Below are 25,120 nucleotides of genomic sequence, written 5' to 3'. Positions count from 1 at the left end.
AATAATAATAATAATAATAATAATAATAATAATAATAATAATATAATAATAATAATAATAATAATAATAATAATAATAATATAATATAATAATAATAATAATAATAATAATAATAATAATAATAATAATAATAATAATAATAATAATAATAATAATAATAATAATAATAATAATAATAATATAATAATAATAATAATGATAAATAATAATAATATAATAATAATAATAATAATAATAATAATAATAATAATATATAATAATAATAATAATAATAATAATAATAATAATAATAATAATAATAATAATAATAATAATAATAATAATAATAATAATAATAATAATAATAATAATAATAATAATAATAATAATAATAATAATAATAATAATAATATAATAATAAAAATATAAAATAATAATTCTGAACAAGGTTGTGAGTGAATGATGCGTGTGTTTGTCTGTTTGTCTGATGATAAAAGATGCACTTGTTTACGAGGTAAAAGTAATCTCTAATTTAGAGGGTGTAGACTTTGTTTCTTTTATTTATTTTTTTTCATTAAGTTTATTTGATTTGCTCTCAGATCTGAATACTAAAAAATAAATTATAGAAAGAAATATTTTACGAAACATTAACTCTACAAGCATATTAACCTTGACCTTTGATGATGAGGGGAAACTAGTTTCCATGATTTACCCGAACAGATTTCTTCTTTTACTTTCACTTTCAACATCAAGCGGCTTGTTGAGTTTTATGCAACGGCAACGCGTTGTTTGTTTTATAAAAGTTGAGATGACATCGAAATACTTTACTCGTTTGATGGCATCATCTCATAATACAATTCAGAATTTAAAAACGGATCCAAATTGCTATGGTTCGAGTCTGAGGACAATTTCATCTTCATTATCCAAATCAAAGAAAGAAACGTCCGTGCATTCATTTTCAACTTCAACTTCACCCTCGCCATCATCATGCGAAGTTGTCCCTGGAAGCTTAATGACCATTGGAGGTAAAAAGAGAAAAAGAAACCACATTGAAATAATCGAAGAAAAGGCCGCATCTACGACTACGAATAGCAATGATATAAAGTCAAAATTTACCCATGGCCATTCAGTAAAAATTGAACCAGTTGATGAGAAAATTAAAAATGAGATGGTCGAAGTCAATGTTATCCCCAGTATTGGGGGTGTCAAACAAGAAATAACCAAATATCAATCAGAACCTGATGAAAAGGGATTTTACCACCAGATAAAAGATGAAAATACAAACAAAGCAACGTCTGATTGGAAACCCCCTCTTTGGGAAGAGCATCTTGTGAACATAAAAGAAATGAGGAAATTTTGGGATGCTCCAGTAGATTCCATGGGGTGTGATGTGATCAGTGATGTCACGGCAAGTCCTCAGGTAAAAAGAAAATTTAAAATGATCTAACTTAGCTTAGCGCCTGTTAATGTCAGCAATAGCCCATAATAGTATTTTTAGTCTTATGACATGACTGTCTGAATTGGGAGTGAGTATTTTCCGCCGGGCGGAAGATAACGAAATTAGATCATTCTGGCAGCGGAAGATAATACTTTTTAATATTTTCCGCCCGCTTTTCTGCTGCTGTGGTCTTGCTGGTATCGAGAGGTTACGTTACCTACGGCGAATTGACGTGATCCCACACACGTTTAATTCATTTTCTTTATGGTGATGAGAAGGCCAGGATGGATTTCTTCCAAGGAACCAAATTCACTAGGTATGGAGAGTTTTTTAATAAACTGAACCAGTATGGCCAAGACACGTTAACCCAATTTTCCCTAGTTGCGTCTGAAAAAATGAAAGCGACCCGCTATTTGAACGATTTAAATACCGAGTTATTCGCTACCAGTGTAAGCAGGGTACAAGAGCGAAGGAGAGATCTTCAAAAAATTAAAGACCCATGCAAAGGTAAGAGTGTTATTTTTTTTTTTTTTTTAAACATGATATTCAGTTTACCGGTAGATGACAATTCTATTTGTGCCTTGAACTTGTAGCAGTCATTTAGAAGACTGGACATAGTCTTAGTCTAAGATAAGCTAGGACTAGGACTAGGGTCTAGGTAGAAAGTACAATGTGGTACTTAACAAGCCCGTGGTCCCCTAATGTGCAGGTCAACTTTTTTCCCCAAGCAACCGGTTTACTAAATTGGAATTTTAAAAGTTAGTTTTCGGTGCATGATGTTGTAGGGAATGTGGCATATTGCACTTTATTTTTTTGCAATTTAGTAGGCACAGTAAATGAGGGGTTAAATCTGTGTCACAGTTCTCCCATTCATTCATTCACCTGTGTGACCGCTAGTTATAGTTTGTGAGCTGCAGGCTAAAACCATGGCTTGGTTAATTTGAGATATCTGGTGTTTATTTATAGAATGTGATCAAACAAACACCAACAATAAAGAGCAATGAATGCTCTATCATTTGGTATAAATCCTGTTTTCATGTCTAAATTCATTTAGATATTGTAATGGAGAGGGAGAGATAGCTTAATTTTAGTGGCCAAGAAAATTAAGCAAGTGTTTTGTTATTCATGAAAAAATTCCCTTGAGACATTAAAAGAACTAAATTTAAACATTTTCCTTTCCAACTATCAAAACTGCCTCCAGGGTTCTCTTTGAGCATTCCATAAATCCACACTCATTTCAAAATCTACCAAATTAGCGCCATTTCAGCTTGGACTGCCGGTCAGCGTCGTTCATTGTCTCCTAGCCTAGTGACGTCATAGTGTTTCAGGGGGGTCCCCTTTCATTTTTTCAGTCAGTCGGAGCCCAGTTTCAGGCTGATTTCTATTGTAATTTTTGGAGTGTTTTTAAGGTATAAAAAATTGAATAACTGCTTAGACTATATATATACTTAGGGTAATTTTGTAGTAGGCACTTTAGTAAGCTCAGCAGCAGTGGAAGTCAAATTGTGAACCCCCTAGCCCATTACTCTATTATGACAGGAAATTGCCGTATGCGTTTATGGGGGGCAGTAAGATACATAACTTTGTATGAGAGAAATATCGCAGATCTTTTACTTTTGTTATCAATTTTTTTCGTCTTTCATTTTACTTTAGTGGTGCCAAATAATGAGAAATGCCCTAACGTTTTTAGGAGTTGTGTGGAGCTAAAATTTGGTAATTTTTAAATGCATTTATTTTTTTATTTCCAGCGTAGGTTTAACAGAATATTAAAAAACGCTAAATTTCAGGGTTTTTTATAGGTGGTAATCACATTTTTGTTAAGGTCCGTATAATTTCAGCTTATGGTAGGAAGTTCTATCCATTAGATTTTTTACAGCCCACATTGTGAGAGAGAGGGGGCGGGGGATAGTTATATGAATTGTCAGTCCAAATTATATATTAATTTTTTAGTCTATGACATTTTGTGCAACGTATGTATTGCTTTCAACCTATTTCATCCTCGGTGAAAATCGCTGCACCGAAAGATACTTAATTCAAGCAGCGTCCTATTTTTGAATTTCTGAATGCTAAAGACTCTTCATCCGTTGAGATCATACCATAATGAAGCGTATTTATGGTGACGCTTTTGTAGCAATGTCAATAATTATACTGACATAAAACACATGGTTCTGGCATGTCGCCATGTTAGACAAGAAGTTGGAATTTCAATGGAAAGGGTGCACCACATCATCAGAGCGATCCTTGGATACATGTAAGTGTCTGCCAGATGGATCCGTCGAATGTTGATAAGTGATGTGAAATGGCGATGTAGAACAATTAGCTCAGAACCATTGAAAAGGTATGAAGGTGATGCCTTTATTGAGCAAATAGGAGTCTTTGGTTCCATCACTATGACCCACAGAGCATACGCCAGTCAATGGAATACCAACACAAGAACTCTCCTCCTTGATGTTGTGACGTTTACTAGGAAAGCGGTGCTCACAATTGTCTGGAACTTTGAAAGTGTTGTTTTTATCTAATTTTTGGAACAGGACATGCTAGAAACATTGAGGACCCAGAACTGTGGGATAATGCAACACAGTGACACTTTACACCACACGAGTCAACAGTTTCATTCTGCACTGAAGAACATGGATTTCTCCACCTTGCCACATCCACTCTACAGTCCCAATCTAGCATTTTCAGCCAAATGCGTTTAACTTCTTTTTAATTTAAGTGTCATTTTAGTGTGCTTAGAACACAGGAGCACCAATTGTTTGCTTTTTCTTTATGATGTTTTAGAGCCATTGCACCAATTGCAGTCTACTCTTCTTTTCTTGGGGATTAGTAGTGTAGACTGAACTATAAACAGCATCTTTTGAGGATATGTTTTAGTGCAGACGAACTGTGAACCATTTTCTTGTTAATCATTCTATTTCTCACTATCAGGTCTTACAAAGTCGGCTGTCCTGTCCAATTTAATGTCCGCCTCAACCAACCCGGGGGGGAGGACCCGTTCTTGAAAATAACTAAGCTTGTGACCCAGCATTCATGTCATGTTGTTTCGAAGGAGTTAAGTGATTTAATCTGGTAGTTTTTATAACAAATGTGTTCCAATTTTTTGTTTGTCAAAACTGATGAGTTTTACTAGAGACCAAGCGAGGTTTTGTTTGGCCACTCCTACAGTCGAATATGACCACAAGGAACTCTTATCATCTAACATCTCTGGCACTGTTGACGCCAGCCAGTATAATTTTTTTCTTTCTGTCTTGTAGGGACAACAATGTACATTTTTTCTTGCAAGATGTAAAGTTAGAAATACAGTTCCAAACACAGCTGATAAATTACAATTTACACAAGCATTTTGAGATTAGATGCTGCCTGGGGAGTGCATGACTATAGTGAGGTGCTATTGTCTACAGATTTGCAATATAATTCAACAATGTTAAATATTAAAAAGAAATATTTTAAGGTGTTTTTTAAAATGATTCTGCACCATTACTGTCTCTGGTATATATTGGATGGGAGTTCCAGATGAGGGGTGCTGAATATTCAAACGTATGGCACCAATTTTGCGAGTCATTTTCGGCTTCACTAGATCACAGATTTCTGGCTGGGAAGTAGAATTTAAGCATGTCATTAATGTGTCCAGGACAATCAGAGTGCAGTGATTTATAAACAAGTGTACATATCTATTTGTTTCTCAACGGGAAGCCAGAGGAGTTCTCTGAGCAAACCCAGTGCAAATTAATTTCTCCTTTTTCTATAAATAAGCCTGGCAGCATAGTTCTGGGCTGCCTGAAGGGATTTTATTTTGTCTTTATCTAGCTTTGACAAGATTAAGGAATTTACTAACAAGGCCAAGATGTCTCTTGTAATGAGATCTCTAACACTTCGTATTCTTCTCATTTCAATGTACCTTACGATATATGATTTACTTGGCTGGTAAAAGACAAATCTGAATCGATAAATGCACCCAAATTTCGAACAACCAACCCTAGCAGTTTCAATTACACTATTTCCTAAAATGATTGATTCACACTATACATTTTTAAGAATTGCTGGCCTAGCGATAAATATTATTTTAGTTTTACTATTGTTAAGTTTGAGTCTGTTCAGTTCCATCCATGTTTTCAATTTATCAAAGCCAGATTGGAAATGTTCAATTAAGAGATGTAAATGGTCATAGGTTGCTGACTTAAAGATTTTACTGTCGTCTGTATAAAATTGGTTATTTAGAGTAAAATCAGAAACATTCTTTTATTTTTATTTATTTATTTATTTCTCAGAATTTCAACCTCTATCCGGAACAGAGGCGGATCGTGATGGGCGAGGTAGTCATGACTGTGCTTTCGTCTGTCACGATGAAGCTGTTAGAGCAAAAGGGAATTCTGGAGCAGAGACATGCTGGCTGTTTGATGCAACAGGATGTCTATAATATGTGACCCTACGCCTCGAAGCAGTATTAAGTCGGGATTTGGAAAATGAAGAAAACCGGTTTTAAAGTTGGAATGGTCAAAATTATCAAATTTCAGTTTCTGGTTGTGTCAGAAACTACAATCATTTTTCTATATGAAAACATAATAATTAGACATAAATATTGAGGATAAGTTATATAAATTTAAAGTTTAAAAAAGCAACTATCACTGACACATTCAAAACGAGAGTTGACTTTCTCTCAGAGAGCAACCATTTCCAAGACTTAGTAATATTCAGTCTTTTCCTCCACCGATACCATGTAAGATACAACAGCAAAGGGCGTGTCTTTATTTATCTCAGAGAAAGCATGACTGTTTCCACAACTTCATGTTTCAACCAATAATGAACTTTGAAAACTGTAAACAAGTCTAGGGTATTCCCTGACAAATTTACAAATGAATGATTCTGATTGGTCAACGCTCATCACATTGGCCATTAAAATGCCCGGGCAATGTGTCATGACGTCAGCATGCGTGTGTTACATATGTACACACCACATGCTATTATTTCTTTGTCTAGCTGCATTGGTCCCTCTTTCTTTATTCATGAAATTATAGGACATGCTAAGACTTTAATTGGGTGGGGTTCCAGACCTCCCATAGTGGGCTGGGAGGTGCTTACTGTCTTCATTCCCCCTATATCTGTCTTTGTCTTGGAATGAGATTACTTGGTTTTGTCATGGCCCTGACCGGATACCCTTGGTGAGAGGGGAAACAGTCAAATGTATAGTTAGTTTTGGGAGATGATATTTTTTCCTTGTAAATAACCTCTCTGTTATGTAATGTATTATGTTTTGTTTACATATCATAATATGATTTGTAAACATTTGAGTGTATTCCTCTTAGTGGGGACATGTGCTTGTGACTGGATACGACTTTTAGGTGATCTCAAACTAAGTACTTTGATAGTTTTCTCTTGGAATCTACATCTGTTCCCTATTTGATCCAATTCTCCTTTGTCTTGCTTTTTCTTGGATGCTTTAATTGTAATTCTAGAACTTATTACTATCCCATTTTCTTCCTTTTTACTGGCGCTGATATGACCTCAATGTGTTGCAATCGCCGTAAAACCCTTAAAAATATAAACAAAAGACTTTAATATATAGGACAACATTTGCCTAATCTTACACTTGTAGGATAAACATTTAATTTTAAGTACAAAAGCAGAATAGTAAATAGAGCCTTCAACAATCAATAAACTGCCGATGGAAAAACGTGTAACTAAAAAATGAAAAAGGTTTAAAGTATGGATAGACAAACAGAAAGAGAGACAGACCTATTAATGGATAAATAGATAGATAGATAGATAGATAGATAGATAGATAGATAGATAGATAGATAGATAGATAGATAGATAGATAGATAGATAGATAGATGAAAGGAAAGAGGGACAACAAGATATATATATATATATATATATATATATATATATATATATATATATATATATATATATATATATATAAGAGAGAGAGAGAGAGAGAGAGAGAGAGAGAGAGAGAGAGAGAGAGAGAGAGAGAGAGAGAGAGAGAGAGAGAGATGCTCGTTTTGTCGTGCTTTCTTTTTAGACAATCAACAATGTGGGTGAACGCTAAGAAAAACTTGAGAGATTCAATAACATGTTTTCATGTAAGTCATTGCACAATAAGCCCCAATCCCTCCTCCTCAAGCTGCCATCTGACTCAAAATGGAAACAATGCAATGAATAATTTGACCAGCCATTTCTTTAATTGCAATCTCATTGGTCAATATGTTTCCAGTTGATTGACTGACTTACTTTGAAACAAATAAATGCTTTCTTAAACTATCCCTACAATTTTTTGCTCCGCCTCCTCCCTCCACACACACATACACACACACACACACACACACACAAATATTTATACAGTCAGGCTTCAATCTTTACTCTATTTCCCTCCCGCCCTCTTAATGCACATGCAGTCTCTCTCTCACCTCCCCCTCTCGCTCCTCTCTCTCTCTCTCTCTCTCTCTCTCTCTCTCTCTCTCTCTCTCTCTCTCTCTCTCTCTCTCTTTCTCACTCTCTCACGTGTGTATGTGTGTGAGTGTGTGTGTGTGTGTATTTTACTCTCTCATTCTTTCTCTTCATCTCTCATCCTGTTCCTTGATATTACTTTCCCTGCCCACCCGGCTTCACATAGTTTCAAAACTGTACTTTGAAATTATAAACCCTTCTCTAACTTTTGGCATTTTGAAATCGTATTTCCTCTAATAAATAAGACAAAAATGTCACATTAATATTTCTTATTTCATTGATTCTTTATTTAAATATCAAACATTCTTCAAACATTGAGCAATGTCATAAAATTGTCGGCGTTTTTTTTTTGTGTGTTTTTTTGTGTGTTTTATTTATTTTAAGGACATCTTACATAATAATGAATAACTACAAAAGTAATGATTGGATTATTTCAAACATTTGTATATACATTATCAAATGTATAATCGAAGCTCATGCCAAATTCAGTAATGCCAAAACTCCGGATTCACCGGAAAAAAATGTCGGGTTCCGGGCAACTTCCGTCAAATTCCGGTGAGGTTAAAATGTTCCGTGGATACCCCCCCCCTTTCCAGTCACTACTAATACAACCGCCACCAACACATCATTTTCATTACCACTACTACTGCAACCACCACATCATCATCATCATCACTACTGCCAGTACTTCAACTACAACCACCATAACCACCACATCATAGTGATGATGATGACACACACACACACACACACACACACACAGACATACACATATCAATAAATTGCGCTCACTGGATTCATTTTCATGTTCATCTTCCTGTACTTGCCAATAATAGCTAATCACAAATACTTTAACCTGAAACTTCAGCCTCGTTAGTTTTTCAAATTCATGTTGCTCTACTTATCACTAGATGCACCTTTAGCACTCTCACTCTCTCTCTCTCTCTCTCTCTCTCTCTCTCTCTCTCTCTCTCTCTCTCTCTCTCTCTCTCTCTCTCCGAGTGGTGCCTGAAATTCCTGTGAGTCAAATTGAAAATTGACGTCTCTGCAAATTTTATTATTCTCGTCAAATTTCCAATGCCCGTATCTAAGGAGTTATCTTTGCCCATTGATTTGACTATGCGTGAAAATGGTGCCTCACATCAAAGTCGATTTTCTCAAATCTTGGTTTTTAAACTCTCCCTACTTCAAACGGTCATATCTCGGCAATGAATTATCAGAATTTTATAAATTTGGTATCAAATTTTAAAGCATAAAATAAGCTATGATTGGGTACCAAAAACCCAAAATTGAAAAATCCGACTTAATACCGTTTCGAGGCGGAGGGTCACATATGCAGAAGAGGCTAGGGGTGGGCAGTAGTAACGGGGGAAATGAATAAACAGAGATTCACTCTAAAACGTCGGCGTCCCATTCCAAAGACATTTTTATCTTTATCATTAAATGAAAAAGTTAATGTTTGACAATTCATAACCATAGACCACATGGATTGATTCATGTCCACGAGATTAAACCGTTGGCTGAGTTCAGCTATACTATTTTGGATGAGAAAATGGACATCCTGGTTTTGAAGGATTTGTTTGAACCGTCTGCTTGGCATTATCTTGGTGATTGTCTTCAAGACAGGGTTTCTGCCCAAGTGTATTCATGTGGTAGGTGCGGGACGTTGATGATGGAGATCTGAAGATGGTTCAATGCGAACACTGTTTAATTTGGTACCATTTCGGGGGCATTACTGTAGTGTTTCTTGTGATGAAATTTAGCGATTCTATCTGTCCCCGCCTCTCCTTCTTTACCGCCTATTTTTGTTGCAGGACCAGCTGCACAGACTTGTCCTTTTCAGACCACTGACTTTGTTGCTGCTCTATACGTCCTAGAGTAGTTATGCATTTCGTTGTGTAGAATTATTGATCTACAGAAGATCCAAGAAACTACTATTATTTCTGATAGTTTATTTTCAGTTATGTGTTATTATTCTATGTTGTTATGTATGATGTTGGGGAACTGAGAAATCATTAATAAGGTATGAACGCTTCTTCTGTGTTTTGATTTTTGCCTTCATTTTTAATGTCATTGTTCACTTCTGTATAAGATGTATTCATTATATGTCTATATGGTATAAACAGCATTCTGCTTCAGATTAAACCCGTTGTAGGCTATTTCGTAGCTCACCTGATGTTTCATTTTATGGTGTGGAATGATTGTTTTTGCATAATAAATTGTATTCCTTGCCAATGATGGCAGATACTAGAAACCCAACTACTTGTTCGTGATTTTGTTTTTCGATTTTCTTAGTTGTATTTTGCTACTGAGTCCCCACCACAAGCCCTATTAGCCACTTAGTCCCTACCACTACCACCAGCCCTATTAGTCACTGTCCCTACCACTACCACCAGCCCTATTGGCTACTGTCCCTACCACTACCACCAGCCCTATTGGCTACTGTCCCTACCACTACCACCAGCCCTATTGGCTACTGTCCCTACCACTACCACCAGCCATATTGGCTACTGAGTCCCTACCACTACCACCAGCCCTATTGGCTACTGAGTCCCTACCACTACCACCAGCCCTATTAGCCACTTAGTCCCTACCACTACCACCAGCCCTATTGGCTACTGAGTCCCCACCACCAGCCCTATTGGCTACTGAGTCCCCACCACCAGCCCTATTGGCTACTGAGTCCCCACCACTAGCCCTATTAGCCACTTTGTCCCTACCACTACCACCAGCCCTATTGGCTACTGTCCCTACCACTACCACCAGCCCTATTGGCTACTGAGTCCCTACCACTACCACCAGCCCTATTGGCTACTGAGTCCCTACCACTACCACCAGCCCTATTGGCTACTGAGTCCCCACCACTAGCCCTATTAGCCACTTTGTCCCTACCACTACCACCAGCCCTATTGGCTACTGAGTCCCCACCACCAGCCCTATTGGCTACTGAGTCCCCACCACCAGCCCTATTGGCTACTGAGTCCCCACCACTAGCCCTATTAGCCACTTAGTCCCTACCACTATCACCAGCCCTATTGACTACTGAGTCCCCACCACTAGCCTTATTAGCCACTTAGTCCCTACCACTATCACCAGCCCTATTGGCTACTGAGTCCCTACCACCAGCCCTAATTATTAGCCACTGAGTCCTTACTACCAGCCATATTGGTTATTGAGTCCCTACCACCGGCACTAACTATTAGCCACTGAGTCCTTACCACCAGCTCTATTTATCTATCACTGGGTCCCAACTACCATCATGTGCTATTAGCCACTGAGTCCTTACTACCTGCCATATTGGCTACTGAGTCCCTACCACCAGCCCTAACAATTAACCACTGAGTCCTTACCACTAGCCCTATTGGCTACTGAGTCCCTGCCACCAGCCCTATTGGCTACTACTGAGTCCTTACCACTAGCCCTATTGGCTACTGAGTCCTTACCACCAGCCCTATTGGCTACTGAGTCCCTGCCACCAGCCCTATTGGCTACTACCACCAGCCCTATTGGCTACTGAGTCCTTACCACGAGCCCTATTGGCTAATACTGAATCCCTACCACCAGCCCTATTGGCTACTGAGTCCTTACCACCAGCCCTATTGGCTACTACTACCACCAGCCCTATTGGCTACTGAGTCCTTACCACCATCCCTATTGTCTACTACTGTCCCTACCACCAGCCCTATTGGCTACTGAGTCCTTACCACGAGCCCTATTGGCTAATACTGAATCCCTACCACCAGCCCTAACAATTAGCCACTGTCCTTACCACCAGCCCTATTAGCTACTGAGTCCTTACCACCAGCCCTAACTATTAGCCACTGAGTCCCTACCACGAACCCTTTGAGCCACTGAGTCCTTACCACCAGCTCTATTATCTGATCCTCCTGGGTTCCTAACTACCATAGTGTGCTATTATCCACTGAGTCCCTACCACTAATTAGCCATTGAGCCCCTACTACTAACCTGTTAGCCACTCAGTCCCTACCACTAGCCCTGTGAACCACTGAGTCCTTAACATCAGCTCTATTAGCCACGGAGTCCCCACCACCAGCCCTATTAGTATTAGCCACTGAGTCCCTACTGCCACCCTTATTGGCCACGGAGTCCCTACCACCAGCCCTATTGCCCACTGAGACCTTACCATCAGCTCTATTAGCCAATGATTCCCTACTACCATCAGCCCTATTAGCCACGGAGTCCCTACCGCCTGCTCTATTACTAGAGGCCACTACATCCTTACCATGATGGGGAGGGGGGGGGGGGGGGGGGAATTGACACCACAGTAGAGTACCCACTGTGACCCTACCACCAGTGCTATAGACAAGTAGTTAAATAGACAAGTGGTTATTTGTTCCCGTCACGGCACAGAAATGATGTGTAACCTTTAACGTCAGTAGTTTGATTGAGCGACTCTAGTGAGAACTAATCACACAACTAGCAGTTGGAAAGAGCAGAGTTAAGTCAACTTCATTCATTCTCCAAATTATTTTACGACCAGATTATTTACACTACACCATGGGGGTCATAATATGGATGGAGAGTCGGCTTAGTGTCAAAGATCAACTTGGAAAACCCGGCGGAAAATAACCAAATTTGTTATTCTCCGCCGGGCGGAAAATAAAAAGAAGGATTATGTTCCATGAGCTAAGGGAAACAACCCAAGTATTCCTTTTTAAATCTAAGAGAAAATAAAACCCAGTACCTTTAACTAACCCTTATAGGAAACACGAAAACCCTAAGACCTTTACTACGACCTCTAACTCCAAAGAAAAACAAAACCCTTGGACCTCGAGCTAACCTTAATGGAAAAAAAAAACAAACAAAAACAACACAAACCCCCGGACAGCTCTGCACTACCTTTGAATACTTCAACGACAACGGCGGCAGAGAACTAAAACGATGGTCGTACTTGGAAATTTAAAACTATTACCTATCAATCGAAGGTTTGTTCTACAGCTTTTAGAATTAATATAAATAGAATGCTACTAAAAATTGACAAACGTTTGACAAAAGATCCACGGTTAAAATTACAATATAAAATGAATCTACCTTGAATTAAAAAAACAATAAAATAAAATTTCCTTAATTCATTCCATGCTTACATGTGGGATAGTAGGTACCCACTGATGAAGCTTTACTGCTGTTAGGTAGGTTCTCAATTTCAGTCGATTTGCTATAACCCAATGTATCCTTGCTGGTACAGAAGCCTGGCAACTTCTCTTCCAGTTTTGAGGAGTCTGTGTGTCTGTCCCCCTCGAGGGACCGAATTTGTCTCAGTGGACTTCATAATTCCATCTCATATTATGTGTACAACCCCATCTGAAGTCAGGGAAGCTGAGTACAAGGGTTTCCAGGACTTATTTTGGCTCAAAACAGGGGGACCATCCATTACGCATCCGAGAGCGTGGCTCAGTGATATATGATCTTGAAACTACCCAATGAGCATGGGTTTTAACATCATCAGGTAGACTGTTCCTCAACCATACCAAAAATCTGAAAACGGCGCTCCCTAGCCTTTCTTCTACATTGTGGTATGGACAGCTGGAAAATGTTCTTGTTGACTGAAGTAATCTACGATGTGGTTGAAAGGAGAGTAGATCACGTAGATATCTGGGGGACCGTGTCGTGTTAATATAGACTTATAGATGATTGTTGGTGTCTTGTGCTGCATACACGTTGTAAAATCTAAAAAAGTAAATTTACAGATTGTTGAGACATCCGGATAATCAAAACACGACTTTGCTTGGCACATAATTTGTGACTCACCATCTCGACCTGGTATTAGTATTATGTTAGGGTAAACCAAGTGAAGGATAATTAATTTAAATTCTAAATTATGAACTTTTAAAGAGAGAAATGATATACTGTTTCATAATATATATTTAAGAAATTGAATTTGGCTATTTTAAATCATTTTGGCTTGAGATTCAATATTTGACATCAGGCCCACACTGATATTCAGCAAGTTTGACGTGTGGAATTGGTTTTACTGTGACTTTAATTCAATCCAAAAGTTTATGAGTTTTCTTTCTTTCTTTTCTCATTCTAGGAATATCGATATCAAGTCTTGCTGTCATTGATGCTGTCAAGTCAGACAAAAGACCAAGTTACATCTGCAGCCATGGGTCGTCTCCGACAGCATGGCTGTAACATCAACAACATTCTAAGTACCTCTGATGAACTGTTGGGCCAACTGATTTACCCAGTTGGATTTTGGAAGGTAAACTTTACTTTTCCTACCTTTGATATGTTCAAATTATTATTATCATTCTAAACATCTTTCATTTACAACTGCTTCTGTGAGTTGAATTGTTAAGGGACCACCTTCATTCCAATTCCAAGCAATTTTATTGGACTAAAGAATCATCCAAAATATAGAACAGACCATGATTTATCTGTGAATAAATACTTGACTATTTGATGCTGTGCATTTAGCCAAAAAGCTCATAACAATCTGCCAGCCGGATATAACTTACTAACACACAAAACTATGTGTAACCTTGAATTTTAGTCTGATTGATAGACTTTTTGGAGAGCTACTCATAAAATGGCTGGGTAAAAAGAATAACAAAGAGCTGAGTGACGTCAGTTTCATTCTATCTATAGGCCATGACATATATCTTTAGTGAGACGGTACCATAGAGATGTTAAACAGACAACTTGTATTGTATTGAATAAGAATCTGGTTCCATGTACTCAGCTGTTATAGAGGCCCAGTTTCAAGAATAGTAGCAAATGCTTGTTACACTTTGAAAAAGAATACTAGTGTATGGCTAAGCATTTTCTGTCATATCTAACCCTACCCAGGTGTGCCATTGCGGTGTAGATGAACGGTTTTGGACACAATATGGCGTTGATAGGCCTAAGAGTTAAAGCTGACGGTTAGACACCTTGATGGTATTACCTTAGGAGAGGCATTTTTCTCTTTTTTTTCTCTGTCTATTTAGCAGCAGCAGTGAATCGATAGGTGCGGCTATGTGGTCTAGTGGTATTAGTTCGAGCCTCGCTCGGCGCATAGTTGAGTCCTTGGAGAAGGCTCTTTACTCACATTCACTCACCATAATCAGGCGTAAAATGAGTACCTGGCTGTTAACAACGTTGTCTCTGAAAAAAAAATGTAATATTGCCTAACAGGCGTCATGTCCCGTCCTAAATGTTAAATGTTGCTGTTGGCCAGGGACCCCTTGTAAAGTGCTTAGTTTAATGGATATTGCACTATATAAAAGATCAATTTTTTTAAAATTGTGGAGCTAAATAGGTGGGTTAATAAGATCTGGTGGAAAGAACAGGAAACAGTTGTGCACTGCCTGTTTAACACTACAGAAACTGGGAATAACTCTTGACTTCATGAGTCTTTAAGGACTTTAGGTTGATAGAGAGGTCTGGAAAAAATATGAACCTGGGACAATCCATTAACATCCCCTTTGCTTGTGGGCCAATTACTATGCGAATTAAGTTATTGAGACCTCCTTTGGGTAAGGGAGTAAATAAAACAATAAGAATCACACTGAGCGTGGTTACATCTTGTATCTGCAAGCAAGCAAGTTGGTATTGCGATGTAACTCTAGAGCATTTTACATGGTACATTTTACCCTCACACTCCCATGAAGCTCGTATATAAATAAGCAAGTGTCAAAGGGGGTGGCATTGTACAAAATAAATGATTATTGACAAGTTGTACTGCATGTTAAATCATGCTACATGAATAAATATAGCATTGTGGGGCATAGATAGCGTGGTGAAACAGTTCATGTCCTGCATAAATGAGCATGGAGAGTTTCAAGGCTCATTGAGCTGGAAGCTACCCCAGTTTCTGTAGCATTACGCACAATAAGAATTGTTATTACCCTTTGGATAGGATATGCAGAGTGCTCTCTCTCCCATCTAACAGATTCAGCTATCAATTGTTCTTGTTTACAGAGGAGAAAAAAAATCCCCAAAACATAAGCTTTTATATTGATTAATTTCCACAATATATGCTCAAAGCACTTTACAAGGGGTCACAAAAGCAACACTTAATTGATGTAAGACAAGGTGCAATGTCTTTAACTTTAAGGCACTTTTAACAAAAAAAAAATCTTTTGATAAAACCGATACGGTTCCAGTCCACTTGAGTATGGTGAGAAAATCTGAGTAAAGAATATTATCTTAGAACTCAAATTTTGCACAGCTCAAAATGGGACTCATATCCCAGACCTAAGGTCCAACTTGTGTGTCTTACACTTAGATCCTGTAATTGCTCAGATTGTTTGCAAAATAGTATTTTAAGAGGAATCTGTAGAGTTGTCTTGGACTTGATAGTTGACGTGGACTCGTAACATTACCTATATAAGTTGTGTTACGGTTGTCTTAGACTCATAACATTACCTATATAAGTTGTGTTACAGTTGTCTTGGACTCATAACCTTACCTATATAAGTTGTGTTACAGTTGTCTTGGACTCATAACATTACCTGTATAAGTTGTGTTACGGTTGTATTGGACTCATAACATTACCTGTATAAGTTGTGTTACTGTTGTCTTGGACTCATAACATTACCTGTAAAAGTTATGTTATGGTTGTGTTCTGAGTCCAAGTTGGCCTTTTTACTTTTGTTAAAAAAGGACTCCATTTAGTTCACTTCAGTCTCTTGTAAAATTTCTTTTATTCCACAATCCAGAGAAAGGTAGAGTACATAAAAAAGACATCAGCAATCCTGGCATCCCGATTTGAAGGGGACATTCCAAACACTTTGGAAGGACTTTGTAGCTTGCCTGGAGTGGGACCAAAGGTGATCAATACTTCATTATGTAGAGTCAGGATAGGATGAATCTTGTCGTTGCATTGGAAATATCAACTATTCGACTATGTGGTCTTGTGGTATCACACCCTTTCGGATCGGAAGATCCTGGGTTCGAGCCTCGCTCAGCGCATAGTTGAGTCCTTGGAAAAGGCTCTTTACTCACATTCTTTCACCGTACTCAGGTGTAAAATGAGTACCTGGCCGTTACCAGCGTTTTCTCTGTCCGAAAAAAATTGTAATATCGCCTAACAAGTGTCATGTCCCGTCCTACATGTTAAATGTTGCTGTTGGTCAGGACCCCCTGTAAAGCGCTTTTAACACGTTTAGTGGATATTACGCTATATAAAAGCTCAATTTAAAAAAAAAAAAATTTTTAACTATAGCTGGGAATTTCTTGTGACCTGAAATACTACTTGAAGCATTTATTTCTCCATTTTTTCTATGTATTTGGACTGTCACTGGCATTACAACAGGCTCTCTTATTTGTTTTAGTTTTATGTTTTTGAAATGGTTTGTTTTTGTGTGTCCCATTTGTATTAAAATATGATTGGAAAATGTAATTTTTGAAAACATAATTTATAATGCAAGATACATTCTGTGATATCAGGACAGATAGTTTTTTATTTGTGGAATTAGAAATGTTGCCGTGTAGATTAAATTGAATAAATAGATCATTGAATAAATAGAACTTTTTTTCTGTATCTTGTATTTGAAATTGTTAACTCAGAAAAGTGAGTGGAGCAGGCACTTATGTTGATGATAACAATAAATGAAGTAAGTAGGAAAGTACCAGAAGACAGCAGAGAATAAAAACTTCACGGTGGCGATGGGGGCTCGAACCCACAACCTTACTGGTGCGACAACTCCGTCTGGCCAGGTGGAATTGTCGTACCAGTAAGGTCATGGGTTCGAGCCCCCATCGCCGCCACGAAGTTTTTATTCTCTGTTGTCTTCTGGCACTTTCCTACTCACTTCATTTCTTGAAAATGTTAGCAAACTGTATTCTTTTATTAATGTGAATAGATGGCCCATCTGGCAATGAAGTGTGCTTGGAATCTCATCTCTGGCATTGGTGTGGATACACATGTGCATCGGATCTCTAATCGTTTAGGCTGGGTAAGAAAACCCACCAAACAACCTGAAGATACACGGAAAGCTCTGGAAGACTGGTTACCCAGGTATCAGTATAATTCCTGTGATTTTTGTGTGTTAGAGCTTTTTATGTTTTTGAATAGTCTTTACTCATTTTTTTTTTCCCTTGGGTAAAAGTATTAACCCCCAATTTTCTCACTTTGGATTACAAGGGTGATTTGAGGGATTATCTAAATTCCGACGATGCTGTATGGAAGAGCTTTATTTTATTTTATTTTTACACAAAACTTATCCAGTTTATTTTGTATCGGTTTACAGTATTGAAAATTGCATCGCCAGAATCAGTCCATGGGATCCTACAATTTAATAGCGATTTTAATTAGGAGGACACTAAATATTAGTTGAAATTAGTTTTAAGTCCTTGTTAAGATTGTAAGAAGGAGAACTTTTTTAAATTTTTAAACTTATTTTATGTTTCATTCATTTGTTTATTTATCTATTCTTTAATCTATTGTTTAGTTTTGTTTTTGTCTTTTTTGTTTTTTGTTTTAAAAAAAATATTTTGTTTGTTTGTTTGTTATGTCACCAGAAAAGTTCTGTGAATAAATATTTTGTTGACATAGAAGTTTGACTTACTTGACTTAGATGCCTTTCGCGTCTCGACCGAAAGATCGGGTCGCCTTGGCTGTTTCCAGTATTTCCTGTGTGAGGTGTCTCCAATATTGCCGGTCCTCTGCTAGGGTTCTCAGATTTTCAAGGTCCCCTGCCGTTATGAGACTAATGCTTTGTCCAAGTGTTGTGAGGTTTTTGTTTAGGATCACAGGGAGTGTTGTGATCGGTCTTCCTCTGAAAAGGTTCCCGTGTTTTTGGAAGTATCCCGACATGGCTTGGTTTGCTGGTATGTTTTTGTCCCTGCGTAGTATGTGACCGAAAAGTTGCCATCGTTGTTGTAAAATGTCAAGGGAGATTGGTCTTTCTTTTGTGATCTTATAGAGTGATTCATTTGAGATCTTTTTGGGGTATTTGATGTCCAGCACCCTTCTTAGCTGTGTGCGGTGGAAGGCATCCAGATGTTCTTCTTCGGATTTTGTCAACGCCCAAGTGCCGCAGTTATACAGAAGTACCGGTTTTACAAGAGCACGGTACAGTTTCAGTTTGGTTTTTCTCTTTATTTTGTCACCTCTAATCCATACATTGGTGAGTTTACTGAGTGCGGCGTTTGATAGCTGTTTTCTTCTTTGTACATCCTCGGTGTCTCCAATTAGTGAGCCGACTTTCTTTGTTCTTTTCCATTCCTCTTTGTTCCTCGACCTGTTGACATTGAGCTTCGGCTCAGTGGATAGTCTTATGTTTCCATTTATTCACTGTGTGGAATCTTTAATTTTTACCTGATGTGGACTAATCTTAACATTGGAACTTTTAACTTAAGATCTATTAAAAGTAACATTCGAAAGGAACAACTGTGTCAAGATTTAGAAAGTTATAAAATCGATGTGTTGTGTTTACAAGAGACAAAGATCCAAGATGGCGTCGACCAAACAATAAATGGTCACAGACTGCTGTGCTTTGCTTCCAGTTCACCTCACTATGGATGTGGATTTCTCATAAATAAAAACTGCAGGGATTTGACTAGTGACGAATGGAATGTTTCGGACAGAATATGTGTTCTTGAGCTTAAGTGTAAGATCAATTCAAGGAACCAGAATAACGATAACAAAGACGATCACGGTAAGTTCACTATCTCAATCGTAAATGTTTACGCACCAACAAGTCAACGCGCAAAACAATACCCAGAGGAAACTGATAAATTTTACAAAGACCTAGACGATACACTGAACAAAATAGAAGTTTATACATTAAAATATTTTTTGTTTTGAGTAGCCTTTCTGACTAAATGTATTATATAAGCAGGTCTGTTACACTTCTCCCAGTACTTTTTTTTATTGTTCAAAATCAGGCTAAAAAGTAAATGCAAATTTCTATAAATATTTGCAAAGTAAACTAAAAGTTTTGACTCTTAAATTTTCATGTTATATTGTCTGCATCTCATTTGCATTCATTTTCTTTTGTTAATCAGAGAGCACTGGAGTGAAATTAACCACCTCTTGGTGGGTTTTGGTCAACAAACGTGTCTTCCTGTGTCACCAAAATGTGATGGCTGCTTGAATCGAAGGATCTGTCCCATCGGGAGGTCGTCGGGGAAGAAGGGAATAAAGAAAGAGGTCAAGGAAGAAGTGAAATTAGAAAATGTTTAAATCATTTAACAATATATCAAATACATGTCCAGTTTTTATAATTTTTAATGGTAGTGCATTATGGCCTGTGTTGAATATTTTATTATCTGTCTCAGGGATAATTGATGTGTATATATATATGAAATATGAGATACAGTTTTAGGGGAAAATTCCCCCAACAAAGCAGATGATTGCATTTTATTATTATTATTATTTCGATCCTCTATTCGTTCGTGCTGTGTGTGTGTGTGTGTGTGTGTGTGTGTGTGTGCGTGTGTGTGTGTGTGTGCTTTTGAGTTAATAGTAAAGTGTTGTAAGTTTTATACAGCAAGACCAAAATAAGATTTTTACATTCAATTTGGTGACATTTCATTGGTACTAGTTATCAGACTCAAAATGTAAGGACCGAAGCTCTGTATCTTTTGCAAATTTGAATGAGTTTGATGTATCCGAATTTTTTTTTTTTTTTTTTAATTTTCAAATCATTTATAACTGAGTGAAATCAGGGAATTATAAGGTACAGAAGAAGAGAATCTGGTAATATATATTTTGTATTTGTCACCAAGGGTAAATGCAACTGGCGAGAATCTGAAGAAATTTAAAGTTTCACTGTTGTGAACTAACTTCTATAATTGGATGAGATCCACCTTTTTTCTCCCATATTTCAATGTTGTTGTTACCATTATTTTTATCATCATTTTTATAATTGGTGCAAACAATGATTAATGGTCTTTTGCTTGATACCTGGTGATTAAATTTACGTGGACTGCATGCTTTATGTATGTACATGCTTCAAATTCAAGTTCCAGTTTTGAGTGATAACTATGATAATTTTTATCACTCTACAGCTGGCATCCGTTGGAAAGAGTTCTCAATTACTGTAGAATGGTGTAACTAAGACCGGCCCCCAAATGTGTCCCCAGATTGAAGGATATTTAACCAATATTGTAAACTGTACACCATTTGATAGATTTCACCCTTTCCCTCACTTTAGAAAAGGAACATCAGACAGGTATATCATATAGAAATGTTTAAAACCTGGGGAAGTGTAAAATCGGTCAAATGATGTATATTTTGGTGGCACATTTGAGGGTAGGTTTTTGTCACCCCATTCCACGGAAAACAATATTCTCACTATTACATTCTGATATTATAGAAATAAAAGGAATATATATGACAAAAATCACTTAAATGTCACTGTGTTCTATTGTCATCTATCTGAGTTTGAGGATGAAAAACGTGGAGGTGAATGTGTTTAGAAAATGTGGATTAACGGATACAAATGGATTTTATCATTCTTTTGTTCCTTTCTCTGTGGCTTTCTCTCTCTGGTGAAGAGACTTTGCTTTGCCAGACCCTCGCTGGGGATCTTTCTGTTCTAGAAATAGTCTGATGGAAGTGGGTGTTCCTGTTCCATTTTTATGTTATACATAGCATTGATTTTCCTTAACTGGGGTACCAGCCTCCTGGTTTGGGATCTAGTAGTATGACACTTCCTTTGATCCTGTAGTTCCCTTGTTCGAGTCCCACTCTGGATGACACAAAATCAAGACCTTGGAAAGGGCTCTTTACGTAGTCACTTACTGTACTCAGGTGTGCAATGAATTCCTGGCCGGTAACAGTGTTGTACCTGTCAAAAAAAAAAAAGCAAAATAGCATCTTACATGCATCATGTTTTATTTTACCCGTTAACTGTTGCTGTTGATTTCAGACCCCTTGTAAAGTCCTTCGAGCACATTTAGTGGATATTGCGCTCCTTAAAAGCTGATGTTTAGCTCACTTATCTGTGTATTAGTCTTATAACTATCGATACAGTTCACAACTGGAGATTATCTTTTACGATTGACTGTGAGGCCAGGTGGCAGGAATCTCTTTATCTTCCCTTTTTTTTTTTGGATGCCTTTGCTTAGGTTCTGACATGGCCTAAAGGTCATTTCCAGATTTCCAGTTCATTCAGTGCAAGTAGTTTATTTGACGTCCATTTGTTGTTATTATAACTGTTACAATATCCATTGGGGGTTCAGATAGCGCAGTTGGTAGAGCAGTCGCTTCACAAGCAAATGGACAGAGATTGATCTGGGATGCAGTTGAGATTTCTTTTTATCTGTCCCCCCTGTTTGCCCAGCAGTGATTGGGTAACTGGATCTGTAAGATTTGGTGGAAAGTACTTTGAGATAGATTACGTTGTGCATTTGGGTAACATGCGGTTATGTGGTCTAGTGGTATGACACTCGCCTTGGGATTGAAAGGTCCGGGGTTCGAGTTGTGAGCTGTGCGTAGGTGAGTCCTTGGGAAAAGCTCTTTACTCACATTCTCTCGTGGTCCTCAGGTGTAAAATGAGTACATAGCTGTTAACAGCGTTGTCTCTGTCCGAAAAAAAATATTGCAATATCGCCTAACACTAACAGGCGTCATGTCTTGTCCTACATGTTAAGTGTTGCTGTTGGCTAGAAAAAAACCTCTTGTTAGCACTTTGAGCATGTTTAGTGGATATTGCGCAATATAAAAGCTCAAGCTCAGGTGCCAAAACAGGATTGTAAGATTAAAATGTCATTAAATGTGAAATTTTAGTTTTTGTCAGCGTCGGAATTCATGTTCATTTCTCTAATTCTAAATAAAATATAAAAACTTAACCCAAGTCTCATTTTTTTACATTTACTTTAAAATGCAATCTTTAATGCCTGATCAATGTGTAGGGTTTTCTGACCTTAGTGGGCAGGGAGGCACTTACTGGGTCTTTTATACCCCTATATCTGTTTTCCAACTTGCTTTTTGTCTTTGTCTTGGAATGATATTACTTGATTTTGTCCGTTCATCTGGACAGAGCCCTTGGCTGGAAGGGGAAGTCAAATGTATAGTGATAGTTTTGAGAGATTATATTTTTTTTCATTGTAAACGATCTCTTCATTTTGTAGTGTTATATTTGTTATTTTGAATGTATTTATGTAAAGATTTGAGTGTTCCTCTTAGTTGGGTCCTGTTTTTATGTCTGGATGAGACTTATAGGTGATCTCAAACTAAGTGCATTGATGGTGGTATGCTCTTGGAATTTACACCTGTTCCCCATTTGTATCATTCCCTTTTGTCTTATCTTTCTTGTGTCCTTTTAATTGTAAATTTAGACATTTTTTTTTTGGACTATCCCGTTTTTTTCCTTTTTACTGGCGCTGAAATTACCTAAATGTGTGGCAAGCGCCGTGAAACCCTTAAAATCAAACAAACAACACTATGCCAAATCAACCTGTCAGAATATATCATTGTGAGGTGTCACATACCCATCCCTGCCTATAGTATGTATTGAGTCACTCTTATTTCTCTGTGTAAAATGTTCTACCCAGGGACACGTGTGGTCTTATATACACTCACTTTCGGGTCGGAAGTGTCCTGGGTTTGAGCCTTGCGCGGCGCATAGTTGAGTCCTTGGAAAAGAAAAGACACTTTACTCGCATTCTCTCGCCGTACTTGGGTGTAAAACGAGTACCTGGTCATTAACCTGTATTATCGCCTAACAGGCGTCATGTCACTCCTTCATGTTAAGTGTTGCTGTTGGCCAGGGACCCCTTGTAAAGCGGTTTGAGCATGTTTAGTGGATATTGCACTATATAAAAAAGCTCAAGTAATATAAATATTGCTGATCAAAGCTCAAAGAAGTAATTAACAATGTAAAATTGAATGTAAGCTTCAATTAATAAACTAAAACAGATAATGTGGACGTTTCAGGTTTACATTATCTCATTCGTCTGTAGTGTTCATTTATCCTGTTTTGTTGATAAAGGGGAAACCTGAAATTTCCACGTTATCTGTTATTTAAAAAAATAAATTGAAGCTTACATTCAATTTCCATTGTTATTTATTACACTTTGACAAGAGTTGTTTTTGATCATTTGTGCGCTTATGTGGTCTTATGGTAAGACACTCGATTTTGAATCGGAAGGTCCTGGGTTTGAGCCTCGCTCGGCACATAGTTGAGTCCTTGGAAAAGGCCCTTTACTCACTTTCACCGTACCCAGGTGTAAAATGAGTACCTGGCCATTGACAGTGTTGTCTCTGTCCGAAAAAAAAATGTAATATCGCCTAACAAGCTCATGTCCCATCCTACAGTTTTAGTGTTGCTGTTGGCCAGGGACCCCTTGTAAAGCGCTTTGAACACGTTTAATAGATATTGCGCTATAGGAGAAGACCTCTGATTAAAAAATACTAGTAGACTGAACACGTTAGCCTTGGCAGGGCTCTCAATCTATAAGTATGACAACTTCAATAACAAACCATGGGGAGAATGGGCCAAAGATATTGGATATAAGAAACTCTTATGTTAAACACGGCTCTCCAAGTTCTATGGTTGTGCCACGGGCTAACTACCCTTCCATGGAAAAAAAAATAACAATAACAAATTGTTACAGAAACCCCTAAAGCGACCAAAAATTTTCATATTTTGCCTTGGGGGGAAGTATGGGTCTTTTCGGTGAGATGTGACGTGCTTCAGTAAAAGCCGAAAGGAAGCTTTTGAATCGATGACCCTTCTTCCCCTAAGGACCCCCCCCCCCCCCCCCCTCCCCCTTACCTCCTCTCCTCTCGCCCAACTTCTTCACCATTTAACGCTACCTACATTGGAACATAGAAAGTACGAACTATGAGAGAAACAGGGAAGAGCTATAACCTCACTTTGCTCGGACTCTCGAAATAAGATGGAACACCTTTGAAGAAATTAAACGAAGTGGTTATTCAGAGTCGACTCTGGATAACTGTAGGCAGTTATTCAGAGTCGACTCTGGATAACTGTAGATGGTTATTCAGAGTCGACCCTGGATAACCATGTGTACAGATATTTAGAGCCGAGTAGCCTATCGAATTATCGAGTTGAGTTCTTGCGAGATGAGTTTCTTTCAATTTGATACCAGTTTACTACGGTTATTTTGTGACTTTGGCAATTTTAGTGCCAAATTCTTAAAACTTGGCGATTTTTCAACTTCAGTCGCTTATAAATAAGAATCTTTAATCAATTGCAAAACATATTCCATCAACACAGCAAATTTAAATTAGCTTATAAACAACCATTTCTTAAATCAATCAGCCATACTTATTATCTCTTTATTATCTCTCTATTACCAAATGATATATATAAACGTAATATGAAGATAGAT

General features: G+C 37.7%; 1 protein-coding gene across 1 annotated transcript; it reads left to right on the top strand.

Moving 5' to 3' along the window:
- The first annotated feature begins 716 nt into the window (after positions 1-716).
- Positions 717-22,612, top strand: LOC144972559 (endonuclease III-like protein 1). The gene is made up of 5 exons (XM_078913900.1): positions 717-1,399; positions 13,920-14,090; positions 16,531-16,641; positions 17,677-17,831; positions 19,823-22,612. Exons 1-5 carry the CDS (start codon positions 749-751, stop codon positions 19,998-20,000), a joined length of 1,266 nt encoding a protein of 421 aa, XP_078770026.1. The 5' UTR covers positions 717-748; the 3' UTR covers positions 20,001-22,612.
- The last annotated feature ends 2,508 nt before the right edge of the window (positions 22,613-25,120 follow it).

This window comes from Berghia stephanieae, chromosome 5 (genome assembly GCF_034508935.2).
Source record: "Berghia stephanieae isolate SIO BIC M18660-M18661 chromosome 5, UCSD_Bste_1.3, whole genome shotgun sequence".
In the NCBI taxonomy this organism is placed as follows: Eukaryota; Metazoa; Mollusca; class Gastropoda; order Nudibranchia; family Aeolidiidae; genus Berghia; species Berghia stephanieae.
This window is presented reverse-complemented; position numbering and strand designations above follow the sequence as displayed.

What these genes read in the sequence shown, in the direction of transcription:
- LOC144972559 (XM_078913900.1), top strand. Translation starts at nt 749, where the DNA reads ATGCAACGGCAACGCGTTGTTTGTTTTATAAAAGTTGAGATGACATCG. An exon ending in ACCCAGTTGGATTTTGGAAG is followed by an intron (nt 14,091 to 16,530) that starts GTAAACTTTACT and finishes TCCACAATCCAG; the next exon opens with AGAAAGGTAGAGTACATAAA. An exon ending in TGCCTGGAGTGGGACCAAAG is followed by an intron (nt 16,642 to 17,676) that starts GTGATCAATACT and finishes TAATGTGAATAG; the next exon opens with ATGGCCCATCTGGCAATGAA.